Below are 18,940 nucleotides of genomic sequence, written 5' to 3' on the forward strand. Positions count from 1 at the left end.
ATTTCTTGACTCGTCTGTTTGATTTCTCAGTTTTAATGGATTGTTAATTCCTACCTTTACTTATTAATTATAACAACACTACGACCCTCCTCACTGTGGCTTCCTCCTCACTGCCCTGGTAATAATCCAGTAAGGTGCTCGGACACTACGTTTCTTTTGCCCGCAGACTCTCACACCTGCACCCTTGGAGGCTTTGACCAGTACTACGGGCTCGCTAGTTAGTTAGTTAGTTGGTGCCCGACACACGTGGCAGGGGTGAAAGACTGCTGGCTGCCGCCCCTACCGTGGTTCTGAGGGACCTGCCAGAAGATGAACAAAACACGAACGCTGGGCACTTCCCCGCGCAGGCTGCCGCGGAGCGAGCTGCAGGCCCGGCTCAGGGCGGCAGAGACGAGGGAGCTCTCATGGCACGGCTGGGCCTGGGGCCGGGCTCACGGGGCAGGCTGGGCGTCACCCCAGCAGCCCTGGGCAAAGCGGGCCGACCCCAAGGCTTGCCTCCCTCACAGAAGAGCAGAACTGTTGTAGCGCCCCGGACCCCGCTTCCCGCCCTCCCCGGCACTGAGCGGCTGGGATGTCCTGGCGCCCGACCGGAACACAGCGGTGGGGGCCCCGCACCTTGACGCTCTGGTCGCTGGAGCAGGTCGCCATGCGCCGCCCGTGGAAGTCAAAGGAGACATCGTGGATGAGATCGCGGTGATCGGCCGCGATGGGGCGCGCCACGAACATCCCCCAGCCTGGGCCGCCGCCGGCTCCGCTTCCCTCCGAGCGCGCGGCTACGGCTTCCCCCAAGCGGGGCAACCGCGCCTCGTTCTCACCCCCGGGACAGAGCTAGGCTGGCTCGCGCGTGCATCTACTCGGAGCGCGTGCGCACTAGGGAGCGTCCCTCGCGCTCCATCAGAGGGCGAGCGGAGGCGTCACGCGCAGCGTAGGGAAGGCTGTTTCCTAGCACTCGGGAATCTGCGCGAGCGCAGCCTCCCACTGCGGTTGCGCGGGTCTTCTCTGGCGTGAGTCTTTCCCGTATGAAAACAGGGAGAAAGCCTTGTGGCCCCTTAGAGACTAGCACATTTATTTGGAATTAAGCGTTTTGTGGGCTATAACCAGGAGTGCAAGTAGGGTGGCTGGCTCTAGTATGCAGTACAAGCAAGAGATTATTAGGCGGCATGGAGTACTGGAAGTATGTGTGGGGGAGGGGGTTAGAGCTGCACTGTGTTCCATAAAGAAAAAGAACTGGGCTAAGGAGCAACAGAGAATCCTGTGGCACCTTATAGACTAACAGACGTTTTGGAGCGTGAGCTTTCGTGGGTGAATACCCACTTCGTCAGACGCAGGTAGTGGAAATTTCCAGGGGCAGGTGTGTGTGTGTGTGTGTGTATATATATATGTGTATATATATATATATAAATATATATATATGCTAGCAAGCAAGCTAGAGATAACGAGGTTAGTTCTATCAGGGAGGATGAGGCCCTGTTCTAGCAGTAGAGGTGTAAAACCAAGGGAGCGAGAACTGGTTCTGTAATTGGCAAGCCATTCACAGTCTTTGTTAGTCCAGAGCTGATGTGTCAAATTTGCAGATGAACTGAAGCTCAGCAGTTCTCTTTGAAGTCTGGTCCTGAAGTTTTTTTGCTGCAGGATGGCCACCTTAAGGTCTGCTATAGTGTGGCCGGGGAGTCTTGACTACCAAAAAGAGGCCGCCAGACAACTCTCCAATACTAAATTCTACAGCCACTTCCCTCAGATCCCACTGAGGAATACACTAAGAAACTGCACCATCTGCTCAGGACACTCCCTAAACTAACACCGGACAAATCAGCATACCCTTAAGCCCCGACCAGGGTTATTCTATCTACTACCCAAGGTCCCAAACCGGAAATCCTGGCGCCCGTCATCTCCAGGCATTGGCGACTCTCACTAAAGGACTGTCTGGATATGTGGACTCTCTACTGAGACCCTATGCCACCAGCACTCCCAGCTATCTCCGTGACACCACTGATTTCCTGAGGAAACTACAATGCGTTGGTCACCTCCCAGAAACATCATCCTAGCCACATGGATATAGAGGCTCTCTAGCTTGCTTGCTAGCAATATATACCTGCCCTGGAAATTTCACTACCTGCGTCTGACGAAGTGGTATTCACCACGAAAGCTCACGCTCCCAAACGTCTGTTAGTCTATAAGGTGCCACAGGATTCTCTGCTGCTTTTACAGATCCAGACTAACACGGCTACCCCTCTGATAGGCTAAGGAGCGCGTTCATTCTTTATGTGGGTTTAACAGCACACTACATATGCTAGCAAACTTGTTAGCATATGTAGTGTGCTGTGAAGTTGGTCAGGAATCCTCGAGGGGGAATGGTATGGAAGGTGTTTTGATTCCAAAACCAGCTATGTTGCTCATGTCATAAATAGATAGCTAAGGGTTAATGTTTCTTTTACTGTAAAGGGTTAACAAAAGGAACCAAACACCTGACCAGAGACCAATCAGGAAACTGGATTTTCAAAGTCAGGGAGGGAATTTTGGGGTCTGAGTCTTTTTCTGTCTCTCAGCTATGAGAAGGTTCTTTCTATCGTCTAATCTTCGTTTCCAAATTGTAAGTACAGGTAGAAAAACAATATAGGCTTTATGTTGTTTTGGTTGTATTTACATGTGTAGTTTGCTGGAATGTTTCAAATTGGATATCTTTTTGAATCAGACTGTTTATTCATATTTTCTTATAAGCAATAGCCCTGTATTGTCACTTGATGCAGAGATTACATTCTTATGTTTTTTTTCTTTCTTTTTATATAAAGTTTTCTTTTTAAGACTTGTAGTTTTTTCTCTCTGGTAGGCTAAGGAATGAAAGGGAGGGAATTCTCTTGTGTTAGATCTATGGAGGGTAAGCTCTGCAGCACCAGGAATTGGTGGGAGGGGGAGAGAGGAATCATGTCTGTTTCCTTGTATTTGGGGTTTGTCTCTTGTGGAATGAGGAGACATGCTCTTTGTATGTGATGTAAAGAGTTGCATCAGTACTCTCAGGTTAGCCCAGAGAGAAAAGTCTGGTGGGAGAGAAGGGGAAGGGAAGTGGGGTATTTCCCTTTGTTGTGAGACTCAGAGTCCCTGAGTCTTGAGTCCCTCCAGGGAAAGTTTGGGGGACCAGAGCGAGGCATGCGCTGTAATTCCTGTCTGGTGGCAGCGAGATAAGATCCAAGCTGGTAATTAAGCTTGGAGGTTCATGCTAGGCACCCAGATTTTTGGACGCTAAGGTCCAGATTTGGGAAAGATGCTTATGATAGCTCGCGAGTGTGAAAAATCCACACCTGGAGTGACATTGTAAAACCAGCCTAACCCCCCGTATAGCCAGTGGTAGGTCGATAGAAAAATTCTTACATCAAGCTAGCTCAGCTCTTGGGGAGGTGGATTAACTGCAGCAACAGGAGAACCCCTCTTGTTGCTGTAGTGAGTGTCTACACTGAAGCCCTACAGCAGTGCTGTTGCAGCGCTGCTACTGACCCACAGTAGTGCTTTAAGTGTCGACATGTTTTCAGACACTTTAAACTACAAATCTGAATGCAGAAGAAGAGGTTGGGCAGAAAAAGTTTTGCAAATAATTCTCATAGAAATTAGGTCAATTAATTTGTGTCTGCTTACTCCAAAGGGGAGTTTGGCACAAAGCCTGTGGGAATTAATTCCAGCAAATTTGTGGAGGGTTTTGAAAAACAATAAGGTAATTTTGAACTGGATTCCAAAATGACTGAGGAGCTAATGAGAGCTACAGTGCAAGAATCACTCTCTAAGAACACCAGACTGATTTGCAGGGGTATAACGATCACATGCCACTGAAGGCACTTTACTTACTTCCAAGCATTTTTAAAAACGCTGGAGGTTAATTTATAGTAGATTGAGTAAAAGGAATGAAATACATGAAAGCAAGTAAAGTTGGTCACACTTGGTGTTTCCAGTGCTGTAATTAAAAATTGTATTTATATTATTTGTTGGGATGGTATAGTAAAACCACAGACATCTGAAACACAAAATGATTTTACTTTATAATATTACAGAAAAAAAGTGATACGATACCCATGCCCTCATCTAAGACCATCCAGTCATTGCTAGTCAGAAATAAAATAGTGTATCCTCACTTAAAATATGTTTATGGACATTTTATGTAATAAAATTTCAATTATTTATTGGTTCTTTCAAACATTTGTTGGTTAGTCATTTTTGTGAGTAATAATGTTAATGCTGCTTATAAGTTCTCTAATTCACGGTAGTGTTTCTGAATGGGTTTTTTTTGTTTGCTTTTTGATGAAAGATGACTTTCTTGTACCATATTCTGTTGATTATAAAGAATAGTGCTTCATTTTTTCCAGAATTGTTTCCAGTCATACAGAGTGAGTCATCTCTCAAACAATCCATTCTTTTGCAGCTTGTATGATTCAGTGATTTAATCAAGGTTTAAAAATCTCAAAGAACTAGTGAATATATAATTTCTGTCCAATTTAAAATATAATGAACTTTTTAAGTCCAGAATATCAATATAATATATTTTTAAAGACCTATGGCCAGATTCTCAGTCCATGGAGTCTGTGGAGATAGGCCAGTTTACATCAGCTGAGGATCTGGCCCTGAAATCCAAAAATAGAAAGATCCAAGTTAATGAATTGTTAAACAGAAATGGACTCATAACTTATCTACGTGTATCTGTAGCTGCAGTTAAAAATGGCAGTTTACCGGTACACTAGTTAATTCAGATGGCATTTGTGATGCACAGACTAGGAACAATGGGTTTTGATGCTGGGAACTCGCCTCAGCACTGATAGAAAATGATCATACTGCCTAAGCAGTACTAAACTGGTCACTTTGAAATTGATGATAAAATAATCATAATAAAGTGAAACCTTATACCATGCTCACTTCTTTTCTAGTCCTAGTGTTTTATTATAGGACATGAATGTAAAATGAGAGAGATCAAAAACTGGTTAAAAGATAGGAAACAAAGAATAGGAATAAATGGTCAGTTTGCACAGTGGAGAAAGGCAAATACCAGGCTCCCCCAATGATCTTTACTGGGACCAGTGCTATTCAACATATTCATAAATTATCTGGAAAAGGGGGTAAACAGTGAGGTGACAAAGTCTGCAGATGATATCAGTTGCTCAAAATAGTTAAGTCCAAAACTGACTGAGAAGAGTTACAAAGGGATCTCACAAAAGTGGGTAACTGGGCAACAAAACAGCAAATGAAAAACAGTGTTGTACGCTAGAAAACATAATCCTAACTCAGTCATTCCCAGACTGAGGCTCGTGAACCCCTGGGGATTCGTGAAATGTTACAGAGGGTTCTCCAGAAAAAATTCCCTAATGGTGGACAGAGCTGTCCCTAGGGATCCCAGGTAGCATGGGGCCAGCAGCCTGGAGCCCCTAAACTTCCAAGAGTTAAGTAGATCAAAGCCAGCATATCTATCACACTGAGGAGATATAAACTTTAAGACTCCTTATAAGAAACGGAAAGGGAGGTGAATATTTTTTGCTGTTTTTTAAATTAAATAGCTAGTATTGTTTTTTAAATTATTATGAAGAACAAGTTTAAACTTTTTTGTAACATGTGCTGTTTGCCTGGACTGCTCAAGACCTGAATGCTTGTGTGGGAGGAACTCTTTTGAGTGAGATCTTGGAAAAGTTAGATCTTGGAAGAGTGTTGCTGTTTTCATAATGTAATAATACTGTAATGATAAATAATTAATAATAAATAGTGTGTAATAAGCATGTCATAAAAAACAATTTTTATATTTCCAAGATCACTGCTTTTATAATTTATACTCAGGTACAGGAGAAAATCCCTGGAAATATTCATTTTTCAGAGGGGGTTTGCGAGACTTGACATGCTAGTGAAAGGGGTTCACAGCTGTTAAAGTTTGGGAACTAGTGTCCTAACTATACATACATATTACAAAATGATGGAGTCTAAATTAGCTGTTACCACTCATGAAAGAGATCTTAGAGAAATATTAATGATGACTCTAAAAGCATCTGCTCAATCTGCAGAGGCAGTCTAAAAAGCTAACAGAATGTTAGGAACCATTAGGTAAGGGATAAATAATAAGACAGAAAATATCATAATGCTACTATATAAATCCATGGTACGCCCACACCTTTAATGCTGTGTTCAGTTCTGGTCACCCCATCTCCAAAAAAGATATATTAGAATTGGGAAAAGTACAAAGAAGGAAAACAAAAATGATTAGGGGTATGGAACAACTTCCGTATGAGGAAATTAAAAACACTGGGGCTGTTCATCTTAGATCTATAAAATCATGAATGGTGTGGAGAAAGTGAATAGGGAAGTGTTATTTACCTTTTCACATAACACAAAAACCACTGGTCAGTCACCGAATGAAATTAATATGCAAGAGGCTTAAAACAAAAGTAAGGAAGTACTTCTTCACAGAATGCACAATCAACCTGTGGAACTCATTACCAGGGATGTTGTGAAGGCCAAGATGCAGAGAAAAAACAGATTTAAAAGTTTATTAGAAAATATTTAAATAAAGATGATACAAAGTGTTTGATGCGTCAGTCATTAGTCATCGGGGGCAACATACAGAGTATGGGGGGACGCTGGTATTTGGTTATGGGTTAGCATATAATACATACAGTCTATAATGTCCCCAATGTGGGGTGTACGGTGGGTGGGGTCAAGATATAGTAGGGGAGCAGTGAGGGTACATCGCTCATATAATGGGTTACACATAGCCATGATTACAGTAAGCGGGCTGGGTAATGGGGACAGGGTGACCCTCACGTGGTGGAATCCGGATCAGTGGGTTCAGGACTCAGGGGATATAGTTTAGTAGGGGGGTTGTAAGGGCTTCCCCCTCCCCCCCGTGGGTGCGTGAAGCCACATCAACTCACTCCTGGTATTGGCGGTGGCCGGTGATGTGTTCAGTGTAAATGTCCCTGGACCACCGGATAGTGTCCGAGACCATCAAATGTCTCATGAGTAGCGCATAGCAACGGTCCACCCCACAAGCCCTAAGTACACGTTCGTTACAGGGGTCCCAGGCGCCTAGTGCCCCGATGATCAGGGCGTCGGTGTAAACCTCGTAGCCCTTTGCCCACAATGTGTCAGTCAAGGGGGCGTATTTTTCGAGTTTACGGGCTCGGGCTTTGCGGACGGGGCCGGGTCTGTTCTCGAACGGGATCATCACGTCGACGAGGAATATCTTTTTCCGCTCCGCTCTCCCATGACAACGATGTCGGCGCAGCAGGCTGTCGGTGTCGGGGATGTGCGATTGACTGCAATCTCACCGAGGTGCGGGGCGATGGCTTCACTAGGCGGTCTTGTATGGCGTTGTGGCGCAGCTGCCAGGCTCTGGGTGGGGCTTGCAGCTGCACAGGACGTGGGGCAGGGTCTCCATGGTGTACCCGCACTTTCTGCAGCCGCTTGTCCCGGTTCCCGTGGCGGACGGTGCCATTGAGCGGAACGCAGTTCAGCCGGGCGCGGTGTATGAAACCGCCAGTCGGCGAAGCGGGTGAAGCTGCCCGCGTGGAGAAATGGTTGCTGGAGTCCACTTGGTGGTCACCTCGAAGTCCTTTAGCCAAGATGTGGATTCCAACCCATCTCTCGATGTCCCTAAACCTTGACTGCCAAAAGGTGGGACTGGATGATAGGGATTAATCACTTGATAATCTGTTATCAGCTGTTTATCAGAAGACAGGGTATTGGCTAAATCGGGTGGGCAAACTTTTGGGCTGAGGGCCATAACTAGTGGAGAAATTGTATGCAGGGCCAGGGCAGGGTTTTGGGTGCGGAGGGAGTGTGGTGTGCAGGAGGGGCTCAGGCAAGGGATTGGGGAAAGAAGAGGGATGTGAGCTGTATGATGGGGCTCAGGGAAGGGGTTGGGGTGCAGGAGGGGGCAGACTGTGGGAGGGGCTCAGGAAGGGGGGTTGGGGTGTGGAAGGTGCAGACTGTGGGAGGGGCTCAGGAAGGGGCTGAGGTGCAGGAGGGGTGCAGAACTGTGGGAGGGGGTCAGGGAAGGGGCTGGGGTGCCGGAGGGGTGCAGACTGTCGGAGGGGGCTCAGGGTAGGGAGTGGGGTGGGTAATAGAGGGGTTCGGGCTCTGGCCAGCTCTGCTTACCTAAATCGGCTCTGAGTGGCAGCAGCACGCACCAGGGCCAGGGCAGGCTCCCTGCATGCCTGCCCTGGCCCCGGCCCGGCCTGCTGCTCCAGGAAGCGCTGTAGCCCTGGGAGAGGGGGTCGGAGGGCTCCGAGTACACTGCCCTTGCTGCACCTCCAGGTACTCCACTGAAGCTACCATTGGTCGCAGTTCCCATTCCCTTATGGGAGTGCAGGGTGTGAAAGTAGAATAATTATATTGTAAAAATAAGAATGGATTAAAGAAATGTTGTATGTACTTTAAGCAAAATAAGAAATGTTGAAATACAGGTGCCAGGAAAAGAAACATTAGGCATAAACAAGGGTGCTAATGGCAAACATTAACAGAAGATCGGTAATAGTTAATAAGGAAATAAGATATGTATGCCTGCCCAGGTAAACTTATCAGATTCTGCTTCTTTGTTATCTTGTTAAGTGCTCGCCCTTTTATCTGTATAAATAAGATAGTTTGTGTCTGCATGGTGCTCACATTATCTGGGTGTTATTAGCAGAGCGCTGTGCTAATAAAACAGAGTGGTCTGACAAACTGTGAGTCCTGAGTCTAACTTTGACAAGGGTAGTGCCTGGAGGCAAGGACAACACATGGAGCCCTCACGCCCCCTGCCTGGGGCCGCAGGCACATTGTGCCAGTCAGGGGCGGCTCTAGGTATTTTGCCACTCCAAGCACCTTCAGCGGCTTGCCTGCGGGAGTCCGCCGGTCCGTGGATTCAGTGGCATGCCTGCGGGAGGTCTGCCGAAGCCGCAGGACCCAGTGGTTTCCCCAGGAATTGAAATTAGGGGGGGTGTTTGAATTTACAGGGGGGTGTCAGGACCAATGAGATATAATAAAAGAGATATGAATAAAATAAGTTTGTTAGGATGATGCAAATTTAACATAAGAATAATGCAAGTTACACCAAACGCTAACAGTCTAGATTTCTAAAAAAAATATAAATTAAAAAAATTTTGAAATTGACTTTGAAAGCCATAATGGGATAAGAGGGAAGTCTCCTCATGGATCAGTAACGTGTTAAAAGATCAGAAACAAAGGGTAGGAATAAATTATCAGTTTTCAGAATGGAGAGAGAGAAATAGTGGTATCCTTGAGGGGTCAGTACTGGACCAGTACTGTCACATATCATCTGGAAAAATGCGTAAACAGTGAGGTGGCAAAATTGTGCAGATAAATACAACATATCAAGATAGTTAAGTCCCAGGCAGACTGTGAAGAGTTACAAAGGGATCTCACAAAACTGGGTGACTGGCAACAAAATGGCAAATGAAATTCAGTGTTGATAAATGCAAGTAATGCACATTGGAAAACAATCCTCAACTAATCATACAAAAAGATGGCTCTCTGAATTAGCTGTTACGACTCAAGAAAGAAGATCTTGGAGTCATTGTGATAGTTCTCTGAAACATCCACTCAATGTGCAGTGGCAGTCAAAAACGCTGTTGAGTTTCCTCCCACTCTGAACTTTAGGTACAGTGGGGACCTGCATGGACACTTCTAACTTAATTACTAGCTTAGATCTGGTATCACTGCCACACCCACGTACTACTTTTTCCTGGTAGTCTTGAGGGACTTCACCAATTCCTGGTGAACACAGATCCAAATCCCTTGGATCTTAAAACAAGGAGAAATTAAACCCCCCCCTCCTTTCTCCCACCAACTCCTGGTGAATCCAGATCCAATCCCCTTGATCTAAAAACAGAAAAATCAATCAGGTATTAAGAAAAAGGCTTTAATTCAAGAAAAGAAAGGTAAAGAAAAACCCCTTGGGAGGATTAGCATACCAGCTACTCTCCACAGACACAGATTTAAAACATAGAGGATGTTCCCCTGGCACAAAATTTAGTTACACAAAAAAAAACCCATACCCATTTTGATAATTCCCTTAATATGCCAAGACAAGTTACAAAGAAATAAACATAAACCTATTATCCTTTCTAAAACTATACTACTCTGATAAGAAGTTGGTTCCTTGATCTTTTCACTCTGCTGAAACTGAGACTCTAAACAAAGGAAAACTTCCCTCCTTCCTTTTTGAAACATCTTATTCCCCCGTTGGTTCCTCTGGTCAGTGTCAGCTAGGCTAGGTGAACTTCTTACCCTTACAGGTAAAAGAGGCATTAACCTTAACTATCTGTTATGACAAAAGCTACAGAATGTTAGAACCATTAAGAAAGGATAGATAATAAGACACAAACTATCAATTGCCTCTATATACACCATGGTGATGTCTACACCTGAATAGGTGTGCAGATCTGTCACCCCATCCCAAAAGAGAGATATTGGAATTTGAAAAGGTAACAGAGATGGGCAAGTAAAATGATCAGGGGTATGAAACAGGAGAAGAATTAAAATGACTGGAATTTTCAGCTTAAAAAGAGATGACTAAGGGGGATATGAAAGAGGTCTATAAAATCTTGACTGGTGCAAAGAATGTGAATAAGGAAATGTTATTTCATCTTCATATAACACAAGAACTAGCAGTCACCCAATGAAATTAATAGGCAGCAGTTTAAAAAAAAAAAAAAAAAAGGAAGTCTTCTTCACACAATTAAAGTCAACCCAGGAACTCTTTGCCAGAGGATGGTGTTGAAGACCAAAGTGTAACAGGATTTAAAAAAGAAATAGATAATTCCTGGAGAATAGGTCCATCAGTGCTATTCGCCAGGATGGGAGGGATGCAACACCATGCTCTGAGTGTCCTAGCCTGTTTACCAGAAGCTGGGAATGGGCAACAGGGGATGGTTCACATTGATGATTACTTGTTCCGTTCATTCAATCTGAAGCACCTGGCTTTGACCACTGTTGGAAACAGGATACTGGCCTATATGGCCGCGTTGTTGACGCCAAGTATGACTATTCTTATGGAAAAAATAAGTATAAGAATAAAAATGTTTAGAACAGAAACTCCACAACATAATGACCTCTCAAGATAGCAACAATGTGAGATAACAACCTTGGCAAATAATGCATTTTAAAAATCTTGGCCTATTAGGAAACATATTTATATAAGTTTCCATTCCCAGTCACAAATCTAGCATTCTGGAGCAAAGTGACTAAAATATAGTTCAACAAACAAATGTTTATTTAACGTGCCCCTCACTTTTCCCTCCACTGCACCCCACTCACCGGTGTTGTCTTTGGTCAGTGGAGACTCAGAGTTCAGAGGTGCTTTCACTTGAGTACACCTTCCAGGTGGAGGAGAAGAAGGCACCTTACTTGTTCCTCCAGCTGGGGCTGCGAGTTGGTCTCTTGAGGTTCCACTAGCTCTCAGTGATTTCAGCTGAGCTCTCAGTGGGGGAACCTCACTGCTAGTGCAGTCTGCCCTGTCTCTTACACAAAAACATTGTACCCACAAGAACACTGTCCGCACAACAGGACTAAGCACTTAGACCTGATTGTCAGTGATTTCAGCTGCAGTGGTCAGTTAACAGAACAAAAGACTATTTATGGAGCCTAATCAGCTCTGTCTTTAAACAGTGGAGAGGGACAGGTCCCCACACTCTCTCTTGATGCCTTCAAATCATCACAGACTAAGTACAGTTCTACTGCCCTTTACTCATACAATAAGAACAACATTTCATCCCCTATTTCCCCCACATTCAAGTGGTTTGTAACCCAACCCCAGCCAAAATCTATCACTTGGACAACACAGCCCTGTTTGCTGGATACCTAGGTAGATTAGGTGTGTATGTATGTATTATATGCTGAACCATAACCAATTGCCAGTGTCCCCTCATACTCTGTATGTTTCCCCCGATGACCAATGACTGACACATCAAACTCTTTGTATCACCTTTATTTAATATTTTCTAATAAACTTTTATAATCTGGCCCTAAAGCCTTTCCTCGCAGCCCCAGCTCATTACTAGCTATCAGGGAGAGCTCATTTAGACTTTGCTTACAAATCATCATTTGAAATTATTAGGTTGGCCGACATCACCGAAATGAATGCACTGACAACATAAAAAACAACAGCTGTATAAGGAAGCAAGAAAGCTAACCTATGTTCATACTTTTCAAATCTATTATACTTTTTTAAGATACACATATTTTATCATACACTGTATAAGCTTTTAAAGTGTGTATTAATGTTTCAGTTTAAATTCAGATTTCCAAACAGTCACTAAATTGGTATGTAACTAGCTCACAAAACTGGGAGGGGGGTGTTGGGGAAATTCAGGGGGGGTGTAGGGAAATCACTGGCGGGACCAGCGGACCCTCCGCAGGCAAGCTGCCAAAGGCAACCTGCCTGCCTCCCTCGCGGCAACTGGCAGAGCGCCCCCCGTGGCTTGCCGCCCCAGGCACGCGCTTGGCGTGCTGGTGCCTGGAACCACCCCTGGTGCCAGCTGCTTCTGAGAGAGGCACAGGACCCACGGCAGCACAGGGGGCAATCCCGTGGGCCAGATCCAAAATCCTGAGGGCCAGATCTGGGCCGTGGACCACAGTTTGCCCACCCCTCGGCTAGATGAACCATTGATCTGAACCAGTATGGCCATTCTTTTGTACTTTACATATGTGTGATATCTCCTTTGATCTTACTGACAGGTTTTCCACATGTGTGCATTGCAGGAGTGTTGGTATTCCAGTATCACCAACCTCAAAAGTTAACAACTCATGAGGTCAGACCCCCCAAAATAGTGAGATTTAAAAAAAAACTCATGATTTTGGGGGGAAATCATACTCTGTGTTTTTACTGTTGAGTTCTCCCTGTCCAACCCCTGCATGTGTGTGAAACAATTACTGTTGCAAACTTGCTCAAATTCAGAAAGTAATTTTGGTCCCTGCTGCAGGAACTTTTATTAGATGCCTGATTGTGTGGAGCTTCCAGCTTATCTCCAAACACCATAATTAATTCTTTGTCCCACCCCCAACATCTGCCTGCCTCCCAGACCATTAATTTAATTCTGCACCCACACCAGTTCTGCTCCTCAGCCTCCACATCTGTACTGCACCCCCTAAACCCACATAAATTCTGCCCTCTCATCAGTTCCTCTTCTTCAGTCTCCACATCAGTTCTGACCCCCTCCTACTCACACTCTGCTCCTTCTGCAGCTCCTGAAGTTCTTCATCTCTATTTCCTCAGGCATGGGAGTACAGGGGGATCCCCTTCTTCCAGGACCAGCACTAGAGTTTTTCGCGCCCTAGGCACACAGCTATTTCGCCGCCCTGCGCACCGCTCCCACGGCTCTGGTGGACCTGCCGCAGCCATTTCTGCAGAAGGTCCATTGGTCCGAGGCTCCGGTGGAGCTGCCACAGCCGTGCCTGCAGGAGGTCCACCGGAGCCGTGCGGGACCAGCGGACCGTCTGCAGCCATGCCTGCGGCAACTCCACCGGAGCCCCGGACCAACAGACCCTCCGCAGGCACGACTGCGGCAGGTCCACTGGAGCTGCCTGCTCCCCCCCCTGGCAAAATGCCGCCCCCCGAAAATCCTGGCGCCCTAGGCGATTGCCTAGTTCGCCTCAATGGAAGCGCTGGCCCTGCCTTCTTCCCCTTCCCAGGCCTGGAGGGAGTGCTTCATGCAGTAAGATGAGGCCCTGAAATGTATCCTCTTGTGTCAGAGGCCCAGTCTGAAGCCTGAAACCTGAACCAAAGTACTTCCAGGTATTGCTAAGCAAAAGCTGGGCTGTGAGCCAGAGGCAGGGCCCACTCACAGAAGTTGGTGACAAGAGAGTTGTTAGAAGCAGGTGCATTCACACATAAGTGCTAAAAAGAGGAACTTGTGCCACGATGACATCAGGACACTCCACAGACATAACAAGGAAGGTGCATCTTAAAGACAGGGTCGAAAGGACAGCATGATGGATAGCTCTGTTTGTCTGAAACAACATTATCAAAGGGGGAGACAATACCCTAATAAATCATGGGGCTGTACCTCAATAAGTCAATAAGGATGAGTAATCTGTCCTGTAACTGTATAAAAGTAGGTCCCGGAGTGCACATCTTTGTCCAGCCTAGAGGGCAGTGGAGTGTCCTGCCACTGACTGAGCTGTGTCCATTGCCAGGCAGCACATATGCGTAGTATGTCCTGTAGAGTCTGTAGGAAACTATTACTGTGCTTCATTTGACAATAAACCTGGCTTGGGTTCCTTCGTACCTTCCTAGAGTCTGCGTTTTTTGGGGATTCTCTTGGGGTTTGCTGGGTCAGCTATCTGCGCAGAGCCAGGGGAGCACACAGAGGGAACACGTACGCAGCTGACTGTTATCATCATCGAACAAGAGCAGAGCACCACACCGGTAGCTACTGACAACACTTCACAGCTGCAGGGGTTTGCTGCTAAAGTTTTAAAGAAAGTTAGATCACTGAACTGGTGAAGTACTGATCCAAGCACCTGGAACCAGCGTTTGCTGGAGTGCACTACACCAACTTTTGACAGCAGTAGCCTCTACTGCAGGGGCAAAGATAATATTTTCTTCATTGCCGTTTATTTAGCTAGTTAATTCAAAGCTGAGAAAATGAGTGGGAGTTGGAAAAGCAGAAGAGCTTGTTTTCCTCTTCCAATCTATGAATAAAACTAGGTGAGAGAGTATGAGCTCTGTTTGTTCTAAAATCTTGAAGGACATGGTGACCAGACACAATCTGTTCAATTCACTAACTACACATAACATTTCCTTTGTTTAATAAATCTGTTTGTTTAAAATGCAAAACATGTCTTATTAAACTTACTCTTTTTTTTTTATGTATCCAGTACATTTAAGGTCATTTTATTTAACTAGTAAAAATAATTTTAAAATCCTGTTTAAGTGTATTTTTAATTGAATTCAAATTTTCCTCCAAATACAGCTTGACACAAATCACAAGTAAAAAATTAATCATATAATAAATAGACATATAATTCACCATTTTCTAACATAAGACAAAAATGTAAAATTAAGAATCTGAACAGGTATCTGTTGAGGTATAGAATTGCTTAAATATGTATAGATAGAACGTATCCTCCAGGTGAGCAATAAGAAGTACCAAACTTAGTGTAAAGGCTATATTTAGTTGCAAATCACATTGTAATGGTTAGCAATAACGATAATCAACCTTTTTTTAAAGGAAAATAACTACAAAGTATAAATGCAAAACAAAAATAAAATTGATTGGTTAAATCAAGATTTCCTGCTTGCTGATTTCAGCCATGATTAAAATCTGTGATTTAAATTATTTTGATTTAGATCAATCTACCCTAGCTTGATTCCTCATAGTCAATACTGAAGTGACGTGTATTTTTTAATACAATTGTCTCAAGGAGAAATATCTTCATCTAGTCCACATTCCAATACTCATTTCACAGAAAAGTACCACAAAGACCACTTCCAAATATCAGAGGGGTAGCCATGTTAGTCTGGATCTGTAAAAGCTGCAAAGAGTCCTGTGGCACCTATAGACATGCATCCAACTAAGTGGGTATTCACCCATGAAAGCTCATTCTCCAATACGTCTGTTAGTCTATAAGGTGCCACAGGACTCTGCTGCTTTTACGCTTCCAAATAGTTGTGATGGATGAGAGTTCAGCTAGTGCTGACTTGAGTCCTGGTTTATTTGTTTTATATGGCTTCTCACATGGGAAGTGAGTCCAATCCTGGATTTGCATATGCAGTTGCATGTCTTGCAAGTGTTGTTATTGGGAGGAGGGTTTGAAGACTTACGATGTGCTCTCTTCTCCTGCAAAGACCTCACACGCCACTCCTCAAAAGTGGACAGGGCCTCATGGCACAGACCTTTCTATCTGGGTCTGTCCAATGCAACAGTTTCCAGGTTGTAATGTCTATTTTGCATACTTTGAGGTTGTCCTTCAAGGTGTCTTTATATCTGAGGATGGGTTGAACCCTCCCATATTCAGCTGGTTGTATAGCACTGCTTTCAGTATACAGGAAACCTCTCTGCAGCCCACGTGTCTGACCCAGCAAAGTTGACCTCTGATTAGCATGCTCTCAATGCCATGGATTTGGCACCTCTCAAGGATTTCAGTGTTGGGGATCCTGTCCTGCTACTTGATATTGCAGATAGATCATAGGCAGCGAAGGTGGAATCTCTCTAATGATTTGATGTGGTATTGGTAGACCGTCCATGTCTCGCAGCAGTAGAGGAGTGAGGTGAGTACAACAGTGGAATAGATGTTTATTTTGGTTTTGAGGCAGACTTCATGCTCCCTTCAAAGCCTGTGGGTGAGCCTGTCAAATGCCAAGCTGGACTTTGCCAGGAGCTGTGTGATATCATCCAACATGGCATTGCTGGAAAGTATGCTACCCAGATACCCGAATTTCCTAACTGAGTTGAGGGATGTGTTGTCAATTGTGATGATGGGATGATGGTACTTGTGATTCTGGTGGTCTGGTACTAGCTAGTACATGACCTCTGTCTTTTTCAGACTGATTATGAAACCAGAGCATTTTGAGGCATAAGCAAGGAAAGCAATCCACGCTAAGCTGAATGTCCTTGAGTGTGTGTGTGTAATGAAGGCACAGTCATCAGCAAACGAGCTTTTTAAATAGCTGTTCAAGTACCTCGGAGTGGGCCCTGAGTTGCTGTAGATTAAATAGACCCACCATCCATCTGAACTGGATGTAGATGCCTCTGGAATGTGAACAAGAGTGTGGCTGAAAAGACAATGGAAAAGAGTCCCATTATGCATCCTTGTTTGGTGCCATTGGTGACAGGGAAGGCTTCTGATGAGTCACCACGCTCCATCACCGTGGGCATCATGCCATTGTGAAATGAGCAGATGACAGCAATCATCTCCTCTGGGCAACCAACTTTACTGATGCTAATTCCAGCAAATGATCAAAAAATGTAAATCTGGAGGGACATATACATAATAAATTCCATAGTAGTACTATGGTTAATTGTTATACCAATATCATTGCACAAACATTCTTTAAAGATATGCCATTCTCCTCTTTACTCTTACAGCAATAATCACCAGGTATTACTCTTGCCCTGAGACAGTACTGCACAGTATACAGAACAATCCCCAAGTGATCCAAAGCACCACAAAATTCAAAGCTGCTGTGGTTTCTGAAAGACTGACGTCTATCAGAGCCCGAAGTTGGAGTTGAGATGATCTCCGGTAAGCTTTTTAGCATGAATGTAGGATCTCTGATTGTTTAAATATATTTTCTCTATAATGGTTTCCCCATAAAAATAAATGTGCTTGTTCATAAGGAGCTGTGTGATAATTTATAATCCTGGCAATTATGCTGTTCAAAGTCTCTGGAGAGAAAGCAAAGTGCAGATGCTGGCCATTTAGGCTCTCTGGCTTGCTAGGGATATTACTGCGTACAGGGAATTGTACAGCTTAGAAAATCCTGGACACAAAGGAGAGAGGTGCAGTCTCTGCCCAAGAGAGGGTGATGGCTGAGAAGTCGGAAGCTTAGAGAAGGTGATATTGAGGATTACGGAAGGAGAATAAAGATGCAGTTGCCCTGTACTGCAAAACTGGCTACCAGACACTTCACCTGAGGCGGGTAAGGGGAGAGGAAAGGAGGGGAAATAAGTGTTGTAACTAAAGCTAGAGTAGGAAAAATGACATGAAATCAAACACTAAATTTTGTACAGTGAGGTAAATGGGGTGTGTCTAGGGGGGAACCTACAGTAAAATAACCCACTGTAACAGAGTACACATGGAGGCACTAGAAAGCAGCATGTTTCTGGTTCTGCAGTATGAGCACTGTGTGAAAATGGAAGCCCATCTGTGAGGAGTCAAAGGGTCAGGGACCTGGTTGGAGAGGGGCAGCCAGTGTCGAGATGCTGAGTGGGGGCCGGATAAATTGCATGGTGGTGGAGCCAGACACAGTTTGGGAGGGTGGCTTACCAGGCTGGTGGGTGGTTCAGACCACTGAGGGGGACAAAAATCACATCTGAGGGGGAGGAGCTGTCTGGAATGTGGGCAATGGATCTGCCTGGGTGGGGGATGGCTGGAGTCAGGGCAAGGGGCCCAGATGAGGAGGAACAGGATGGAGTGCCAGTGAGGGTCACGCAAGTAGGGTGTGGGGTGGCTGGATCAGCAATTCAAGAGACTCAGCTAGGGGAGCTGGCCAGAGTTGAGGTGAAGAACCTGCTTGGGGAAGGAGGACCTCACTGGGTTTATACTTTGACCTACACATGAAAGCTTATGCCTAAATAAATTGGTTAGTCTCTAAGGTGCCACAAGTACTCCTTGTTTTTACAAGAAAATGTGGGACCCTCTACTAAGCTATTGTCTGTAATATGTGTACGCAGCAGCAGAGGGTGCAAGAGAGCAGGAAATCTTTTTTAGACAGCTAATATTTTCCTGGGTTGTGAAAGGAGGATTAGTAAGGAATGGTGGTGGTGGTGGCTCTATAAATTGCAGAGGATAGCTGAGAAGTAGACTGTAAGGATCCATGAGGCTAGAATTTAGGTTTGCAGAGCTTGGGACAGCTCACATTCCCACACTGCCAGCAGCAGACTAGAAAGAGCCACATCCAAGGAAGATTATGTGCCACAGTAAGTACCGCCCAAATGGTCCAGAGCAACAGCACCCTGTGGTCTTCTGATAGGCCCACGGTCACTATTTAATTCTGGATGGTGGTGTAAGAAGTTTGCTGGGCAACCTTGGTTTCTGATCTCCAGCCCATGACCCTCTCTCTTGCCTTATGATTCCAGCATGAATCTCTGGTCTCTGACCCTAGCCTGACTCTGGCCTATTGATCCTGGTTCTGTAGATCCCTGCTTGTTAACTACTTGACTTGTGGACACACCAGCCCAACTGTGACTCTACGTCAGACCATCTATACCCCATCCCTTATACTGACAGATACACCAGTCTCCGTACATGAGCTTACACT

The 18,940-nt window shown here is 45.0% G+C and overlaps 1 protein-coding gene across 1 annotated transcript in view; it reads right to left on the bottom strand.

Moving 5' to 3' along the window:
• The window catches only part of CEP192 (centrosomal protein 192), a 224,551-nt gene extending 223,585 nt beyond the window's left edge, over window positions 1-966 (bottom strand). Inside the window, exon 1 of the mRNA XM_075062017.1 lies at window positions 616-966. Coding sequence (XP_074918118.1) covers window positions 616-726 — 111 coding nt within the window. The 5' untranslated portion in view covers window positions 727-966. The remainder of the gene's footprint in view (window positions 1-615) is intronic.
• Window positions 967-18,940: the final 17,974 nt, after the last annotated feature.

This window comes from Chelonoidis abingdonii, chromosome 2, assembly GCF_003597395.2.
Source record: "Chelonoidis abingdonii isolate Lonesome George chromosome 2, CheloAbing_2.0, whole genome shotgun sequence".
Classification (NCBI taxonomy): Eukaryota; Metazoa; Chordata; order Testudines; family Testudinidae; genus Chelonoidis; species Chelonoidis abingdonii.